The sequence below is a fragment of the Panulirus ornatus genome, chromosome 32, assembly GCF_036320965.1.
Source record: "Panulirus ornatus isolate Po-2019 chromosome 32, ASM3632096v1, whole genome shotgun sequence".
NCBI lineage: Eukaryota > Metazoa > Arthropoda > Malacostraca > Decapoda > Palinuridae > Panulirus > Panulirus ornatus.
In genome coordinates this window covers 3,182,115-3,201,897 of record NC_092255.1, presented here as the reverse complement: position 1 = coordinate 3,201,897, position 19,783 = coordinate 3,182,115, and the positions used below count along the sequence as shown (strand labels likewise).

General features: G+C 38.6%; 1 protein-coding gene across 2 annotated transcripts in view; it reads right to left on the bottom strand.

Annotated features, from left to right (window-relative positions):
* Positions 1-19,783, bottom strand: part of LOC139758987 (vascular endothelial growth factor receptor 1-like) — an 85,391-nt gene that overhangs the window by 33,502 nt on the left and 32,106 nt on the right. For both annotated transcript variants that reach the window (XM_071680860.1, XM_071680859.1), the window contains exons 11-16: positions 17,544-17,685; positions 14,173-14,339; positions 12,410-12,557; positions 6,054-6,215; positions 4,970-5,131; positions 1,228-1,364 (exon numbers count right to left, since the gene is read on the bottom strand). In XM_071680860.1, the coding sequence (XP_071536961.1) occupies positions 1,228-1,364; positions 4,970-5,131; positions 6,054-6,215; positions 12,410-12,557; positions 14,173-14,339; positions 17,544-17,685 (918 nt within the window). The remainder of the gene's footprint in view (positions 1-1,227; positions 1,365-4,969; positions 5,132-6,053; positions 6,216-12,409; positions 12,558-14,172; positions 14,340-17,543; positions 17,686-19,783) is intronic.

Here is a 19,783-nt window from a genome sequence, read left to right as displayed (position 1 = left end):
CTCTCTCTCTCTCTCCAAAACTCTTGCATTCACCTCCATCACCATCCCATCCATATGCAAATCAAACAGCCATAGTGACATCACACACCCCTGTTGCTGACCAACTTTTACCTGAAACTACTCACTCTCCTCTTCCCATACTCACACACATGCCATACACCCTTGATGAAAAAATCTCATTGCTTTTAGCAGCTTTCCCCCACACCATGGATTCATAAGACCTTCCACATGAAATCTCTTTTAACCCTATAATAAGCTTTCTCCACATCCATAAATGTCACATACAAATCCTTCTGCTTCTTTAAGTATTTCTCACACAGTCTTTAAAACAAAACCTGATCCACACATTCTTGACCACTCCTGAAACCACATTGTTCCTCCCCAGTGTGATAATCTATGAATGCCTACACCCTCTCAATCACCACTCTCCCAAACAACTTACCGGATGCACTCAACAAACTTATACCTAAGCTGTTACTTATTACCTATTTGTACAAGTACAGGGAGGGAGTATTACATTCCTGGGGCCCACCCACTCACATAAACATATATATACATAAATGACCATACACGCACATATACATACATATACATATCAACATATACACATATACATACACATACATATCAACATATACATACATATACACTCATATGCAAAGACATATACATATATATACACATGCACATAGTTGTACTTGCTTGCCTTCATTCATTTCTGGCACTACCCCATCCCACAGGAAACAGCATCACTACCCCCTGCTTCAGCGAGGTAATGCCAGAAAAAGACAAAAAAAGGCCACATCCATTCACACTCAGTCTCTAGCTGTCATGTGCAATGCACTGAAACCACAGCTCTCTATCCACATCCAGGTCCCCACACCTTTCTGTGGTTTGTCCAAGACTTTTCACATGCCCACCCATTCAACTGACTAACCCCAAGGGATGGATGAACAGCTGGGTTGACTGGAGACTGACTGCCACAACCAGGATTTGAACTTATGCACTTGATCCAGGGCAGGTCCATGAATGCACATGGTCAGGAACGCTAACCACTGCACCAAAGTCCATTAACCATGCCCTCAGTCAATCTGTTGAATCTATCCATCACTCTTGTTTACAAGTTACCTACTTAATTTCATGTTAAGTCCTCTATTTGCTCTATCCCTACATTTCTTAAGGAAATGTCTACAGTCAACTTTGTCAATCTCTGTACATAAAGTTTACCTTAAACCATGTCACTGTTGGTGTTGGCTTGCCAGATACAGTACAGCTCAGATTGAAAGGCTTGTCTTCCTCAACTTCTAAGGTGCGGCCATCAATATCCATATTGGCATTGTCTGTGAAAGTCACCTCTTCCTCATCTAAAAAACAAAGGAGTGCTTTTCTTATCATGTAACATATGTGGCACATTTAGAAGAAGCAATAAATTGAAATTTTAATGTTTCTTTTATTTTCATGCTAATTGACACAGCATGAGAGCAACTGAATGCCCTAACAGAAGACATCTCATTAACACTAAACATAAATCCACACACACACACACACATATAGGGGAGAAAGAATACTTCCCATGTATTCCCTTCGTGTTGTAGGAGGCGACTAAAAGGCGAGGAAGCGGGGAGCTGGAAATCCACCTGTTTCATTCATAATTTTCCAAAAGAAGGAACAGAGAAGGGGGCCAAGTAAGGATATTCCCCTTAGGCTCGGTCCTCTGTTCTTAACACTACCTTCGCTAACGTGGGAAATGGTGAATAAGTATGAAAAAAAAAAACATTGGTGAAGGGGGCTAATGGGGAGGTAATAAAAAGTAGTGGTGATGTGAGAAGGAGATGGAGTAAGTACTTTAAAGGTTTGTTGAATGTGTTAGATGATAGAGTGGCAGATATAGGGTGTTTTGGTCAAGGTGATGTGCAAAGTGAGAGGGTTAGGGAGAATGATTTGATAAACAGAGAAGAGATAGTAAACGCTTTTCAGAAGATGAAAGCTGGCAAGGCGGCAGGTTTGGATGGTATTGCAGTGGAATTTATTAAAAAAAAAAAAAAGGGGGTTGACTGTGTTGTTGACTGGTTGGTAAGGATATTAATGTATGTATAGCTCATGGTGAAGTTCCTGAGGATTGGCGGAATGCATGCATAGTGCCATTGTACAAAGGCAAAGGGGATAAAGGTGAGTGCTTAAATCACAGATGTATAAGTTTGCTGATTATTCGTGGGAAATTATATGGGAGGGTATTTACTGAGAGGGTGAAGGCATGTACAGAGCATCAGATTGGGGAAGAGCAGTGTGGTTTCAGAAGTGGTAGAGGATGTGTGGATCAGGTATTTACTTTGAAGAATGTATGTGAGAAATACTTAGAAAAACAAATGTATCTGTATGTAACATTTATGGGTCTGGAGAAGGCATATGATAGAGTTGATGGAGATGCTCTGTGGAAGGTATTAAGAATATATGGTATGGGAGGCAAGTTGATAGAAGCAGTGAAAAGTTCTTATTGAGGATATAAGGCATGTGTACAAGTAGGAAGAGAGGAAGGTGATTGGTTCTCAGTGAATGTTGGTTTGCGGCAGGGGTGTGTGATGTCTCCATGGTTGTTCAATTTGTTTATGGATGGGGTTGTTAAGGAGGTAAATGCAAAACTTTTGGAGAGAGGGGCAAGTATGCAGTCTGTTATGGATGAGAGGGCTTGAGAAGTGAGTCAGTTGTTGTTCACTGATGATACAATGCTGGTGGCTGATTCAGGTGAATAGGAAGACCAAATTGGAGATGGAAGAAAGAAGTGAAAATGTGATCAGGGCAGGAGGGTAAAAGGCATGCAGGGGACAGAGTGAACTGAAACATTGTGGTATACAAGGGTTGATATGCTGTCAATGGACTGTACCAGGGCATGTGAAGTATCTGGAAAGGTTTGTGGGGCCTGGTTGTGAATAGGGGGCTGTGGTTTTGGTGCATTACATGTGACAACAAGAGAATAGACCTGAGAAGAAGCTTCCTTTCTTCATGTTTCTGGCACTACCTGGTGAACACAGAAAATGGCAGTAAAGTATCAAAAAAAGCTTTATCTTCGGCAGTCTTAATTAGCTGCTCAGCAGTAGCTGCCTATAGTGGAAAAGTACTAGCTAATTTCCACTCCATCTGTTCCACCTTGATAAGGGAGGCTGGCATTGATTGAAGCTTGGAGGTTTTGCTTTAAGTTTAAAGTTGTCATCCAGAAACTTTAACAATGTCTGTCATGCCTTTCTTTCAGTAACTATGGGAATGATTGCTCTTTCATGGAATACAACTACTTTTGAGAGGATAATCTAAGCAGGCTTCTGTCTGGTTCAATCTGAAGGTGCACCCTCCTGCATGTGATACATCAAGCAGCATAACACTTGGGGAGATGTGGGAAGATGTAAACCAATGAACTCTGAGTTCTCCTCTTTGACTGCACTGCCCAATCCAAAGATTAATGTTGACTTGCATGTCTTTGGGGTGGCTTTGTTGGAAGATAAAGTAAGTATGATAGGGAAGAAATACAAAGAAAGACTGGGTGCAGAATGTCTTTCATCCTATGTATGTATGCACACACACACACACACACACACACACCTTGCCTATGCCTGTACAAAAAGAAATGAGTGGCATGCAGGAGGAGGGAGGTGGACATAAGAGAAAGGGCAGTGAGTGGTGGATGATGAAGTAAAGTTCCTAGGGAAAGAGATAAAAGAGGTGTATGGGCAGTACTTACAGATAAGGAGCACTAATTATTGGGAAATGAGCAAAAGGTTACTGGTACCCTAACAATTAAGTATGAATATCAGGGTAGAAAGATTATCAAAAAGCACTTGGAATCACCAAAAATTTTCAACGATATCCCAGTTATTAAGTAAAATAATCAGTAAACAGGTACAGAAGTCCCTTGCCAACCAATGGGGTTAAATTCCAAGAAGACCCCATGGTTGGGGAGTTAGGGGGAATGACTCTTGAGATGCATATCCACAGTCCTATAATGAATGCTTCAAGGTTAAAAACAAGCATTTCATATCTTAAAGAAGAAAAACGCAAAACTATATGGTTATGATATGATGGCAGTATGTCACTAGTGCTGACATGCCCCTATGCTCCTACAAAGTAGCAAGACAGAGACACCACACAAAAGACTACGTCAACACTTGCCCTTGCAACACCACCTCATTATGATACTCCTCCTGTCACTCACTACAAATTGTGGTTTGCTGGGCTGGGCCACAAGCAGCCCAGGGCAGCACAACATTCGTCCAATACATGAATAAAATTTTGGTGGTGCTCTGAAAAATCATGGATACTCAAAACTTCCTACCATGGTCACTTAAATGGTATACATTATTCCAAATATATAAACTCAAAACCATGGTAGAAAGAGACCTCTGTGTATCCACAAAAATACCTGGCAGAAGTCAAACTATTTTTCCACTAGCCTACTACACAAGCATGACTGGTTACTGTAAAAGTGTAATCACTAAACAATGGCAACTGTGAAAAAAGAAAAAGATATTCACAGGACATGATATGAGTTACATACAAATAGTCACAGCATGTAACTGTGGTGACTAAACACTTGGTAACTATCAAATGCAAAGTGTTCTCATATGACTTACTATTTCAGTAAGATGGTTAGTGGATATAATTGCTTCACTAATGTATGCCTGGTTCAACATTATCTGCTGTTCTACATTTTTCATACAATTCATATCTGTATCTCCAGCCTTGGCAAGACAGTATAAAGAACACACATATAGAGGCCTTACTTGCAAATATGACAGATAATACATAAAAACCAGACCCTATATTCATCAAAGTTCATAAAATTGTTCTCTAAGTGACTTTAAAAGAAGAGAAAATTAGGCGATGACTATCTGACTACAAAAAAGAATACAACACAACAAAAGTGATATGAATGTATATACCACTTAAAGTTTTTAGTAAGAAAAAGTATATCCTTACTTACCATGAACTTTGATGATCATTTTCCTCTCAAGGATTACAGTATCAGTAAATTCTGCTTTACAAATATATGTTCCTTCCAAATCAGTTGATACTTTTTGTTCCCTTATCTGGTCCTGTCTGGAAAATTCTGTCTCATTTTTGTGTATCTGGAGATCTGTAGAATCTGTAACAGGCAATTACAAATTACTTAATGTAAGACTAATTTCTAGAATATATTTACTTTCTTTCAACTTTCATCAGTTATTACATAGATTGTTTGCAAGTACTTCAGCAATCACTGCCATTTCACATACACATCATAGAATTTATAATACAGACAAGACAGGAAAGTTTGTTTTACTGAAAGTAAAATGTGTATCTAAGATCCCACCCAGCAATTCATTAACAAACCAATATATTAGTAGGAAAGAGGCAGCATGAACATTCTCGCTAATCATCACTTTATTATCAGTCACTCTGATCATCTTGTTATCAGTAACTAAAAAACATATTTGCACTCTGATCATCTTGTTATCAGTAACTAAAAAACATATTTGTAGCATAAAGTTCATATTCTACTCTGATAAATTCTGGAGATGTGGTATCAAACTGGTTTGCCAAAAAATTATGAGAAGAAAAAATAGAGTTTGGAAGATTCCCCATGAATCACTTTACTGTGTACAGGTACAATGTAAAATAATTGAAATTTTTTCGGACCCAGACATTACTGCTTTTAATTCCTTCACCTTTCTGAATGCACCTAAAAAAAAACACAGTGAAGAAATTTAACTTGCTGTGCATCAATTATGTTTCCCATAGGGATATCACTAGCACAATAGCAAACCTCTTGTGATACTTTTTTCGTACTTGGTATAAGCACAACGCCACAGGACTAGAAAAGTGAATGACAATAATGAAAACTGTGCCTGAAATAAAAATCTTACCCTGATATAATCTTTACAAAATTGTCCTCATTCATAAAACATTCAGATTCATCATTTCTGGATTTCTGATGCAGTATGATCATTTTTCTCCTTGCATCACAAATGTTTCTGGTGCAATTTATCAAGAAAGAAATTTACTTGGAACTATTAGTAATAACTTACTGGATCCAGAAAAATCAAGATGAACATTCTTGTAATCAAACTTAGTAGCTGCACACAGGATGGAGAAGGTATCATTAACAACAACGTCAATAGTTTGCTCTGCAAACACTTCATTAGTTCCATTTTCTCCTTGATGCCGAAAGACAAAATCCCCACCAATGTCTGAAAAAAGTATCATTTATGAAGAAATGGTAGTACTGACAAAGTAATATGGATGCGAGGCATGGACTATAGATGAGGATGTGCGATTGAGGGTGGATGTGTTGAAAATGAAATGGCTAAAATCAATACATGGTGTAAAGTGGTTTGATCGAGTAAGTACTAAAATGGTAAGAGAGAGGTCTGGTAACAAAAAGAGTGTGGCTGAGAGGTTTGAAGAGGGTTTGCTGAACTGGTTTGAACATATGGAGACAATCAGTGAGGAGAAGTTAACTTAGAAGATATATGGGTCAGAAGTGGAAGGAAGAAGGAGAAGGGGTAAACCAAATTAGAGATGAAAGGATGGAGTAAAAAGGAAACTGCATGATTGGGGCGTGAACACACAGGAGGGTAGAAGGTATATACAAGAGAGAGTGACTTGGAACAATGTGGTATACAGGTGTCAATGTGCTGTCAACAGAATGAACCAGGGAATGAGAAACAGCCAGGGTAAATAATAGAAAGGTCTGTGGGGCCTGATTGTGGTTAGGGAGCTGTGGTTTTAAGGCACTGCACATGACAGCTAGAGAATGGATTAAGTAAATGAATCTTTTCTTCGTCTGTTCCTGGCAAATATGCAGGTCTTGAATTCATTCAAGAAATATAATATCTAATCAAGGTCACTTCTATGAAGCATCCTGCTCCAACCCCTAAAATTTCTAAAATTCTGTGGACATCAGATATCATCCATTTTCATATTACAGATAATATATTTTTCAGATCTCAGGGGTGAAACATAAATTACCTATCAACAACACTAGTCATCAATCAAAACAGGAGCATTTTTCTGTAGTTTTCAGTTCTAGCAGTGCACTTTGTACCCTCACCCAGGAGAGTCGGTTACTCAGGTGAGACTCAAAAGTGGGAGTGGAGTGTTATAAACGTGGAATTATAGCTGACTGATTGTGATGTAATGGAAAATTTTATGTAACCTGCCCACTAATTTGAACAATGGAAGGAAACTGCAAATGAAAGAGAAAAACATAAAAGAAAATCAGTGTTTTCAAAATCAGTGGAAAGATAATAGCTTTTTCAAAGTATGTTATGTTAAGGCCATGTGTCTGCTTTGCAAGATGTATATATTACAATATAAATCTTCAAACTTACATCATTTGACTTCATACCATGCAAGTATTGATAAAGAATCCCCTCAGGGTTCTTTACTTTACACATTGAAAGTAAAATAACTGAAAATACAACTGGATAAGCAAACTCAGAGTTTTGCCAGTTTTATCAGCACAAACAGTAACTTTAGCTTCCTATCATTTACCATGGAACATAGCATTTAAAAAAAGTCTTACTCTGAAGGTGATTTTATTAAGACTTGCTTCACTTCTGTGATTTCAGTTTTATCACCAGGGGAAAAAGACTCAACAGTAAAAATGTCAAACTTGCAGTTATCATGTCACACAAGTAAAAGCAAAATTTCCAATCTGAAAAGCGAAACTGAACCACAACTGCACTCACAACTTCAGCAGTGTGATTATTTGAGTATAGCTTTGGGTAAGTTGCATGATGAGCAGGATAAAATCTCAGTTTTCATTGTTTGTTTATACTGTGTCTGATGACTTTCACGTGAGAGAAGAACTCCTGAATAGTGTGTCATTGAATAAAAGAACTATTAAACAAGAATAAAAATGGGCAATGATGGCAGAACTTGCAGAGCACAATTTGCCTTTAAATAAGCTCACTGCCACAGCACTCAGTCTGTGTATGAACCTGTGAATGGATAAAATGGATTTTGTAAATTGATGCAAGGTTTCCTGAATTCTGAACATTTCATGGTATCATTCACCACGAAAAAATGTGGAAGTCGAGAACATTATCTTGGAAAGCAAAAAAGTGGAATTTTGAAGGAATAGTGGTTCCAACAATGTTGTATGGTTGCGAGGCGTGGGCTATGGATAGAGTTGTGCGCAGGAGGGTGGATGTGCTGGAAATGAGACGTTTGAGGACAATATGTTAATTGTTAATTGACAGGCGTGCGAAAGAGAGACTTTTGGATGTTAATGTGCTGAGAGGTGCAACTGGAGGGATGTCTGATCATTATCTTGTGGAGGCTAAGGTGAAGATTAGTATGGGTTTTCGGAAAAGAGGAGTGAATGTTGGGGTGAAGAAGGTGGTGAGAGTAAGTGAGCTTGGGAAGGAGACCTGTGTGGGGAAGTACCAGGAGAGACTGTGTACAGAATGGAAAAAGGTGAGAACAATGGAAGTAAGGGGAGTGGGGGAGGAATGGGATGTATTTAGGGAATCAGTGATGGATTGCGCAAAAGATGCTTGTGGCATGAGAAGAGTGGGAGGTGGGCTGTTTAGAAAGGGTAGTGAGTGGTGGGATGAAGAAGTAAGAGTATTAGTGAAAGAGAAGAGAGAGGCATTTGGACGATTTTTGCAGGGAAAAAATGCAATTGAGTGGGAGAAGTATAAAAGAAAGAGACAGGAGGTTAAGAGAAAGGTGCAAGAGGTGAAAAAAAGGGCAAATGAGAGTTGGGGTGAGAGACTATCAGTAAATTTTAGGGAGAATAAAAAGATGTTCTGGAAGGAGGTAAATAGGGTGCGTAAGACAAGGGAGCAAATGGGATCTTCAGTGAAGGGCGTAAATGGGGAGGTGATAACAAGTAGTGGTGATGTGAGAAGGAGATGGAATGAGTATTTTGAAGGTCTGTTGAATGTGTCTGATGACAGAGTGGCAGATATAGGGTGTTTTGGTTGAGGTGGTGTGCAAAGTGAGAGGGTTAGGGAAAATGATTTGGTAAACAGAGAAGAGGTAGTAAAAGCTTTGCGGAAGATGAAAGCCGGCAAGGCAGCAGGTTTGGATGGTATTGCAGTGGAATTTATTAAAAAAGGGGGTGACTGTATTGTTGACTGGTTGGTAAGGTTATTTAATGTATGTATGACTCATGGTGAGGTGCCTGAGGATTGGCGGAATGCGTGCATAGTGCCATTGTACAAAGGCAAAGGGGATAAGAGTGAGTGCTCAAATTACAGAGGTATAAGTTTGTTGAGTATTCCTGGTAAATTATATGGAAGGGTATTGATTGAGAGGGTGAAGGCAAGTACAGAGCATCAGATTGGGGAAGAGCAGTGCGGTTTCAGAAGTGGTAGAGGATGTGTGGATCAGGTGTTTGCTTTGAAGAATGTATGTGAGAAATACTTAGAAAAGCAAATGGATTTGTATGTAGCATTTATGGATCTGGAGAAGGCATATGATAGAGTTGATAGAGATGCTCTGTGGAAGGTATTAAGAATATATGGTGTGGGAGGCAAGTTGTTAGAAGCAGTGAAAAGTTTTTATCGAGGATGTAAGGCATGTGTACGTGTAGGAAGAGAGGAAAGTGATTGGTTCTCAGTGAATGTAGGTTTGCGGCAGGGGTGTGTGATGTCTCCATGGTTGTTTAATTTGTTTATGGATGGGGTTGTTAGGGAGGTAAATGCAAGAGTCCTGGAAAGAGGGGCAAGTATGAAGTCTGTTGGGGATGAGAGAGCTTGGGAAGTGAGTCAGTTGTTGTTCGCTGATGATACAGCGCTGGTGGCTGATTCATGTGAGAAACTGCAGAAGCTGGTGACTGAGTTTGGTAAAGTGTGTGGAAGAAGAAAGTTAAGAGTAAATGTGAATAAGAGCAAGGTTATTAGGTACAGTAGGGTTGAGGGTCAAGTCAATTGGGAGGTGAGTTTGAATGGAGAAAAACTGGAGGAAGTGAAGTGTTTTAGATATCTGGGAGTGGATCTGTCAGCGGATGGAACCATGGAAGCGGAAGTGGATCATAGGGTGGGGGAGGGGGCGAAAATTTTGGGAGCCTTGAAAAATGTGTGGAAGTCGAGAACATTATCTCGGAAAGCAAAAATGGGTATGTTTGAAGGAGTAGTGGTTCCAACAATGTTGTATGGTTGCGAGGCGTGGGCTATGGATAGAGTTGTGCGCAGGAGGATGGATGTGCTGGAAATGAGATGTTTGAGGACAATGTGTGGTGTGAGGTGGTTTGATCGAGTAAGTAACGTAAGGGTAAGAGAGATGTGTGGAAATAAAAAGAGCGTGGTTGAGAGAGCAGAAGAGGGTGTTTTGAAATGGTTTGGGCACATGGAGAGAATGAGTGAGGAAAGATTGACCAAGAGGATATATGTGTCGGAGGTGGAGGGAACGAGGAGAAGAGGGAGACCAAATTGGAGGTGGAAAGATGGAGTGAAAAGGATTTTGTGTGATCGGGGCCTGAACATGCAGGAGGGTGAAAGGAGGGCAAGGAATAGAGTGAATTGGAGCGATGTGGTATACAGGGGTTGACGTGCTGTCAGTGGATTGAATCAAGGCATGTGAAGCGTCTGGGGTAAACCATGGAAAGCTGTGTAGGTATGTATATTTGCGTGTGTGGACGTGTGTATGTACATGTGTATGGGGGGGGGGGTTGGGCCATTTCTTTCGTCTGTTTCCTTGCGCTACCTCGCAAACGCGGGAGACAGCGACAAAGTATAAAAAAAAAAAAAAAAAAAAAAAAAAAAAAAAAAAATGTGATGTGAGGTGGTTTGATCGAGTAAGTAATAATAGGGTAGGAGAGATGTGTGGTAATAAAAAGAGTGTGGTTGAGAGAGCAGAAGAGGGTGTTTTGAAATGGTTTGGTCACATGGAGAGAATGAGCGAGGAAAGATTGACCAAGAGGATATATGTGTCAGAGGTGGAGGGAACGAGGAGAAGTGGGAGACCAAACTGGAGGTGGAAAGATGGAGTGAAAAAGATTTTGAGTGATCAGGGCCTGAACATGCAGGAGGGTGAAAGGCATGCAAGGAATAGAGTGAATTGGAATGATGTGGTATACCGGGGTCGACGTGCTGTCAATGGATTGAACCAGGGCACGTGAAGCATCTAAGGTAAACCATGGAAAGTTCTGTGGGGCCTGGATGTGGAAAGGGAGCTGTGGTTCTGGTGCATTATTACATGACAGCTAGAGACTGAGTGTGAACAAATGGGGCCTTTTGTTGTCTTTTCCTAGCGCTACCTTGCACACATGAGGTGGGAGGGTGTTGTTATTCCATGTGTGGCGGGGTGGCGATGGGAATGAATAAAGGCAGACAGTATGAATTATGTACATGGGTATATATGTATATGTCTGTGTGTTTATATATATGTATACATTGAGATGTATAGGTATGTATATGTGCTGTGTGTGGACATGTATGTATATACATGTGTATGTGGGTGGGTTGGGCCATTCTTTCGTCTGTTTCCTTGCGCTACCTCGCTAACGCGGGAGACAGCGACAAAGCAAAATAAATAATAAATAAATAATAAATATGAATATGTACATGGATATGTATGGGCATGTATGTATATATGTGTGTATATAAGTGGATGGGTCTTTCTTTCTTTGTTTCCTGGTATCACCCTGATGACATGGAAATGGCGATCAAGTATAAATAAAATATATAAATATGCACATGTGCATGTATGTGTGTAGGTACATATGTGTGTATATAAGTGGACTGGTCTTTCTTCATCTGTTTCCTGGCACTACCTGGTTGACGTGGGAAATGGCGATCAGGTATAACAATAATATAATTAACGGTGTACTATTCTTTAATATTCCTTACAACATTAATGGTGTAAGCTCTTGCAATTCCATTTCTGTGATAGTTTCCATACTCACACAAAGTATTTTTTCAGCAAGTTTTCAAAATTGTGAAATGTGACCTGTTAATCATCATTAGCCATATGACAATCATTCTCAAACGAGATGAATTTCATCACTTCATTAGAGACCATAACTTTATAATTACAAATAGTTACTGAAGTCTAACTCTACTGTCTATAAATTTCCCAATAGTTTTTCAAATCATTCAAATATCTATGCATGTGCCACCCTGAAGATTTTAAAGTAGTGCAAGTATTTTATCAAATTTTTTCATATTTTCCATTTCCATAATCTCACACTCAGTCTTTAGAAAAACTTTTCCTATATAAAATATTCAACATGTCTAAGATTTTGTGAGCGGTAAATGAAGCATCAGTAAAATGACATCCAAGTCAAATTTCAGAGAGGGTTCCAGACAAGACGACAAAGATTGTGAGCAAAAATCTACGACAATCTCTCCGGTCACACAAAAATTGAAGATTTCCTGTAAAATCAAAGATACTCTACTGTAAGTACAGCAGTAAAACAAATAATACTAACCACTTATGCGGACTTCAACATATACCTTAAGTTTTCCAAATTCATTCTCTGCTTCACATCTTAAAATTCCAGACTCTTGAGGAAGAAACATAATCTTTACTTCCCTGATGTTGCCTGGGTCAGGAGTTGAAACTTCAGGGTCTTTGACCTGAAAACATTATAACTGTGATCATAATCAACTTCAAACATTATTAACTAAATACCTAGCAAACAACACCAAAGACGAAAATTTCACATACTACAATTTAAGCTACATTACCGATTGGTTGGTAAGGATGTTCAGTGTATGTATGGATCATGGCGAGGTGCCTAAGGATTAGCTGAATGCATGTACAGTGCCATTGTATAAAGGCATGGAGGATAAAGGTAAGTGTTCAAACTACAGAGGTATAAGTTTGTTGGTAAGCCTGACAGAGCTAAGAACATCATTCTCTCATGATAGCCAAAGGCACACTCAGGTTGAGTTGCCGGCACTACCACAGAAACACTAGTTATGGCAACCAGATGTGCAAAGATTTCATCCTGAGAGCATCATATGCTTGTACCCACAATAAACCTTAGATGTGTATCATCTCTGAAAATTTATCAGGGGCTGACAATTTTTTTTTTTTTTGTGGACTTTGTACCTTCCACTGTTTTGTTATGACTTTTCACTTAATCTCTCTCGATATTTCTTCACATAGGCTTCCTTTCAAAACTTACTCATTTACATCACTTCTTTCACTCACATCATTCCCTCTTTTTCTAAAACCAGTACAAGCTTCCACACTTGCCTCCACCAAGAAATTATCAGACATGCTAACCTCCACCAAGAAATTATCAGACATGCTACCTTCTGCCCCTCTCTGCACACTTGCACCCATCAAATTTTCCTCTGCTTGTCTGTCTCTCCACAATCCAACAGTACACAATGACCCCCAACCCCACACACTCAGCTGTAATCTAAATATGCACTTTTTGAAACCAAGTATTCCCAATTACAAAAATATCTATATTCGTTACACTTAACCACTGTCTCTTGCACCAGTGAGGTAGTGCAAGGAAATAGACAAGGAATGGCCCAACCCACCCACATACACACATATATGCAAAAATGCCCACACATGCACATATACATACATATACACCTCAGTGCACACATACATGTACATATATATATATATGTACATATACATTCTTGCAATCAACTGGAGGCAATATTTACAGAATCTGGGGTATATGAAAGTGATATAAATCTACAATAATCATTTGTATGGGTTTATCAAGTAGGTACATGAACACAGATGCCATGGTACTCTGGATACACTCTAACATCGGTATCTAAAGCACAGTCCAAAAAGGATCTTTTTAGTTATTTGCAGATGTACTATATCAACACTAATATAATCATATATTATGTCTGTTAAGTAATAAAGATGTGTTTTAAGTTCAATGCATAATTTTCATTAACAAACTCAATGATTTCTCTTTATAACTTGTTATTCGATCTATCATTAATGTGGATTATAACACTTTTCTATTGATAAACAAGACTAATATTTCACAGGTTATCAAAATAACTAAACTTTAAACTGCAGGGGAAACAGAGCTCTAAGAAATAAGAGTGGGGTTGGAAACAACAACTCTCTGTTGCATCTGTTGTTAACCCTAACTTTATCTTCTTTTTCCCTTCAGAGGATACCATACTGCCTGGCAGTGGGACACTGTAGATACAGTTACAAATCCTTATGTGTGAGCAAATATTACTGAATTCAAATAATTACCTGGATGCTTGTAAAGTTACTGGAGCAGTTTTGCTGTCCATCAGGGCAAGCTTTGAAAGTGAAATCAATAGCAGGAAGAGGAAAACCCTTTGCTTGGCATGAAATATTCAGCTGGAGCCCTTCTCTGACAAACTGTGGTACACCCTTCAACACAGGAAAAGGTTTGCCTGAAAGTTTAGATGAAAAACACAGTTTTTACTTGTTTTATTAGTATAACACTAGATAACATGGTTGGATAAGATAATGGATATGGCTAGGATGGGAAACTGGAGAAGATAATTAACTATGAAGAGAAATAGCAAGGTTTTACCAAGGAAATAAATACTACCTGAGATATGAACTTGGCAAAAGGTAGACAAACTTTAAAAGATAAATCATTGTGATATGAGCAAATGGATAAGTATAATAAAAGCAACAGATTATGTCTGACTGAGGTTAGTTGTTGGTAAAGTGAAGTAGCAATCTATATCTTCGCAATATTTGTGACCAATATAAGCAGTATAGCAAAACATAAGTTTATGAATGAGTATTTATGAATTAGGAATATGTGTGGACAACTGAAATTGTGATGTAATTTTAGACTATGAGGACAGCATCTGAATGGATACATATCCAAAAAAGCATATACATATACCTTCACACAAAAAGATATATTTCAAACTCAAATTATTCCCCTTTACAAATGAAAAGAAATTCTAAACTACTTTAAGTGACCAAGACTCCTTCTCAATTTTTCATATCCCTTTCAAAATCATTTCATATATCTAATGTATATATTCTTCGTCTGTTTCCTAGTGCTACCTCGCCGATGCAGGAAAAGGCAATCAAGTATAATAAAGAAAATAAATTAAAAAACAGGTCAGTTTAACGATCAACACATGGAACAACTATAAACAAAACCACAATATGTCTATCTATATCTCTGAAGCCTGTTCCGACCTGGAACTTTCTCAATGGAGTGGCCACAACAATAGTCTCCATGACTAATGAATTCCAGTGCTGCTTCTTAGTCTTCATTGCCTTACCCTTAACAAGCCACTGGCAGAGGGCAAATCTAGCACAGTGTTAACAAAGGTTCCTACTTAATGATCCTACTAACTATTTCTACCTAATGCTCCTGCCTAATGTTCTTACATACTACCTATACCTAATCTCTCTACCTAATCATTCTGTTAAAATGTTCCTAACTACTGCTTCTATTTATTGCTCCTACCATTTTGTCAAAAGACAGGGTTAATTCAGGATACCAGGAAAATCTAAAGTTTAGAAGAATAAGCTATGAGAGTTAAGTGCTGTCAAATGTTATATATGAAAAGAGGAGATTTTATGTGTGTGGACAGAATACCAGTAGTCTACATGTGGGTGAGACAGAAAGAAAATATAGTTAAATGGCTCACTATGCAGCTGTCACTAACCCTCTTGATAGCCAGGTGAGTGGTACAGGTGAAATATTATGGTAAGAACAGTCCATCAATATAATGCTTATTGAGATGTACTTACTAAAATCTAAGAAAAAAATGCCATCAATTGAAGTAAAGAAACTGTGAGCTGATGTTATTACAGCGAAAGGAAGACACCATCTGAGTTTAAACAAAATCTGATTGCTATGCTAAAAATAAGCAAACCCAGATGGACAGTCCAACACCCAGGATTATTATGATATAAATGAGAACTGTTCGTTGAAGACATGATGAGAGATCTAAAACATTTACCTCAGTAACATAAGTATATCCAACAGACCCAGCTAAACAACAATGTGGCCTGATTGATCTACTGCTGAATTCCAGATATTAAAGTGACAAGTAAAGATGTTAAAAGTGGGATGGAAGATATAAATACAAATAAATTATTTGGATAAAGAAATCAAACAATCATACTCACAGTGACAACAAAACATGCATATCTATCAATTTTACCTATATCTCTGATGCCTGTTCCCAACCGAAGCTCCAGCAAGGGGGTGGCAACAGCAATAGAGTATCCATGTCTAGTGAACTCCACTGCCACTTCTACACCACTGGCAGAGGGAAATTCCTTTGCAGTGTTTGCAGAGTGTTCCTACTGATTATTTCCACCCAATGTTCCTGCCTAATGTTCCTACCAATTGCTACTTAGTTTTTCTACCTAATGCTCCTACCTAAATGTTCCTACCTACTGCTTTTATCTACTTCTCCTACCATTTTTCCAAAAGGCAAGGCTAGCGTATAGTGCTCACCTCAGGAAAATCTAGAGTAATGAGGAATGAGCTGTGTGAGTTAAGTGTTGTGAAGTGTTATGTATGACAGTGTTATGTGGACAGAATGCCAGTAATCCATGTGTTGGTGAAGTAGAAAGAAAAGACAGCTACCTAGGTCAGATGAGGGCAACTTGACAACACTTAAGTGCTGGCTCACTACACACCCATCATCAACCCTCCCAATACCCAGGCAGGTAGTACTGATAATATACCTCCCTGTTCATTGGGTGCCTACCATCTACAATCGTCCAAGCATGCATACCAGAAATGATATTGAAAAATACAGGAAAACCATGTGATACATTAATACAAGATAGCAAGAGATCGTAGCAAATAAGGCCATTCTTCATCTGCTCCTGGCACTACCTTGCTAATGCTGTTTCAGGAGTAGTGCTACTTCTTCCTTTGCTCTTGTCCTCTCACTAACCCCTGACTTTACTCCCAAGACATTCCCAAACCACTCTTCCCCTTTACCCTTGAGCTTCGTTTCACTCAGAGCCAAAACATCCAGGTTCCTTTCCTCAAACATACTACCTATCTCTCCTTTTTTCTCATCTTGGTTACATCCACACACATTTAGACACCGCAATCTGAGCCTTTGAGGAGGATGAGCACTCCCCACGTGACTCCTTCTGTTTCCCCTTTTAGAAAGTCAAAATACAAGGAGGGGAGGGTTTCTGGCCCCCCGCTCCCGTCCCCTTTAGTCGCCTTCTACGACACGTGAGGAATGCGTGGGATATACTTCACAATATTTCTGATTCTTTTTTTACTGATTTTCCCATCATATTGTTGTCAATGCACCAAACACTAGAATTATTAACTCTCACCAGTTTTCCCACAAAAGGTATCTCAATTTCACGGCAATACATACTGTAAATTTGTTTTTTATTTCTGTAAAGTATCCCATTTTTCAGTAAATAAAAAAAAGGTGTAAGTTCACACACAGAAAATGGAAACAACATCAGAGTGAATTTGGGAGTACTTTTTATACAGGTTTTACTGAAGTACATGAAATAGCAACAAAACTCACTGCACAAATAAAGCCTTATTAGCAGAAAAGGCAAAGCATTGATTAATTCAGAAAAAAAAGTGTTGGGAGCCTGTAAAAGCTACATTCTTTAAACAATGAACTTACTCTTAACTTGAACAAATACATGAGCAGAGTCTCTCTCATTTCCACTGATACCCTCCACAGAATAATTCCCAAAATCATTAGCAGTAACACTCTTGATTCTTAGCCATGATTCACCGCTACGTGGATGATACTCAGTAGATACCTATAAGGGCACAATGCACAAGTTGACTATATGTCATTGAAACAAAGCCAAATACACATAATCTTGCTTGAGTACCACTCTATGTTCTGCAAAAAAATAGATTGTCAAAATCATGCAGTGTCTTTTAACTAGAATTTCTAATTCTTTCAAGGAAGTGGATAAGTTCACCCCAACAACCTAATGAAATCATATCAATTTTAAATAAGCATGCCATAATAAAGTATCCCTGTTTATCCAAACTAAATCAAATCATACTATAATACCTTCTCAACTTTCTCAACCATAGTTCCACCTTCTACAGACTTCATACCGTCTATACACCATTCTTAGTCACCCCTTCTCCTATCTCAATTCACAGGTTTATATTTCCCTTCACAACCATGTTCCATCTGCTGTAATACATGATTTTATCATCAGTACAAGCTTCATATCTGTAATCCCTTCCTTTATAAATCTAATATTTTTCTCGTGTAAATGAGATAACTAAGACCATGTATTTCCCTAAACCTTTATTTCAACATCACACCATACAACCTGCTATTATCTTTAATCATCCCATGATCCTTTTATTATATTTCACCAAATGTTATGTGAAATTACAGCTCCAGTTCTGTCATTCATTATCCTATGACATTCATGGACAAAGAACATATCTGTATGACTGAATGTCTGTTTGCATTTGTGTCAGCAACCAGAATTAATAATGGCTAATCTAAAAAAAATCAACAACGGTACTGTACATGGAGACATACCTTAGTATATCCTTCCTATGCATTTTTTTCTGAGTGAAGATTCAAAGGTCAAAGTCAAATGATTACTGTAAAACTAGCATAAGAATATAATACAGTGTAATGTAATCAATGTGGCAGTTGAGGGTATAACTGGGGCACATGAAGTATTCGGTGTCATGAATGGAAATGGTGAACAGTTTGTGGAGTTGTGTGCTGAAAAATGACTAATGATTGGAAATACCTGATTCAAAAAGAGGTATATATACATAGATATGTATGTGAGTTAGAGAGACAGTCTGTGGGTATTACTAAATTACATATTGATTAATACACGTATAAAAGAGACTTTTGCTTGTAAATGTGCTGAAAGGGGTAGCCGGAGGGATGTCACTATCTTTTGGAGGTGAGGGGTGAATATTTGTAGAGGATTTCAAAAAAGAGGAAACAATGTCGGGGAGATGAGAGTAGCGAGAGTAAGTGAACTTGGAATAGAGGTTTGAGTGAAGAAATACAGCATCAGGAAAGACTAAGTATTGAATGGCAAGTGAGAGTAAATGAAGCAAGTGGAGTTGTTGAAGATTGGAAAGTATTTATAGATCCAGTGATTGCATAAGCAGATGCATGTGGCGAGCAAAAGGTTGGAGGTAGGAAGATTTAAAAATGGTAGTAAGTGATAGGATGGGGAAGTAAAGTTGCTTGTGGAAGAGAAAAGAGGGATGTTTGGGCAGTACTTACAGGGAAGGAGTGCAAATGATTGGGAGATATATAAGAGAAAGCAGAAGGAGATCAAGAGGAAAGTGCAGGGGTTGAATTAAAGGGCAGAGAGTTGGGGTGAGAGAGTATAAGTAAACTTTAGAAAGAATAAGATGTCTTGGAATGTGTTAGATGACAATGCGGCAGATATAGGATGTTTTGGTTAGGGGGGTATGTGAAATAAGAGTCATGGAGAGTGCTTTGGTGAAGAGAGAAGAGGTTGTGAAAGCCTTTCATATGATGAAATACAGCAAGGTGGCTGGAGTGGAAGTTAATCCAGCTGAATTCATTACAAAAGGGGGGGGGGACTGTGTTGTTGATAGGATTAGCAAAATACATGCATAAAGCTCATGTATAAAGGCAAGGGGGGATAAAAGTGAGTTTTCAAACTACAGGGGTATAAGTTTGTTGAGTATTCCTGGTAAGTTGTGTGGGAGAGTACCGATCGAAAGGGTGAAGGCATGCACAGAGCATCAGACTGGGGAGGGGCAGTGTGGTTTCAAAAGTGGTAGAGGAAGTGTGGATCAGAAGTTCACTTTAAAGTATATGTATAAGAAATACTTAAAGAAATAGATGTATTTGTATTTGGCATTAATGGATCTGGAGAAAACATG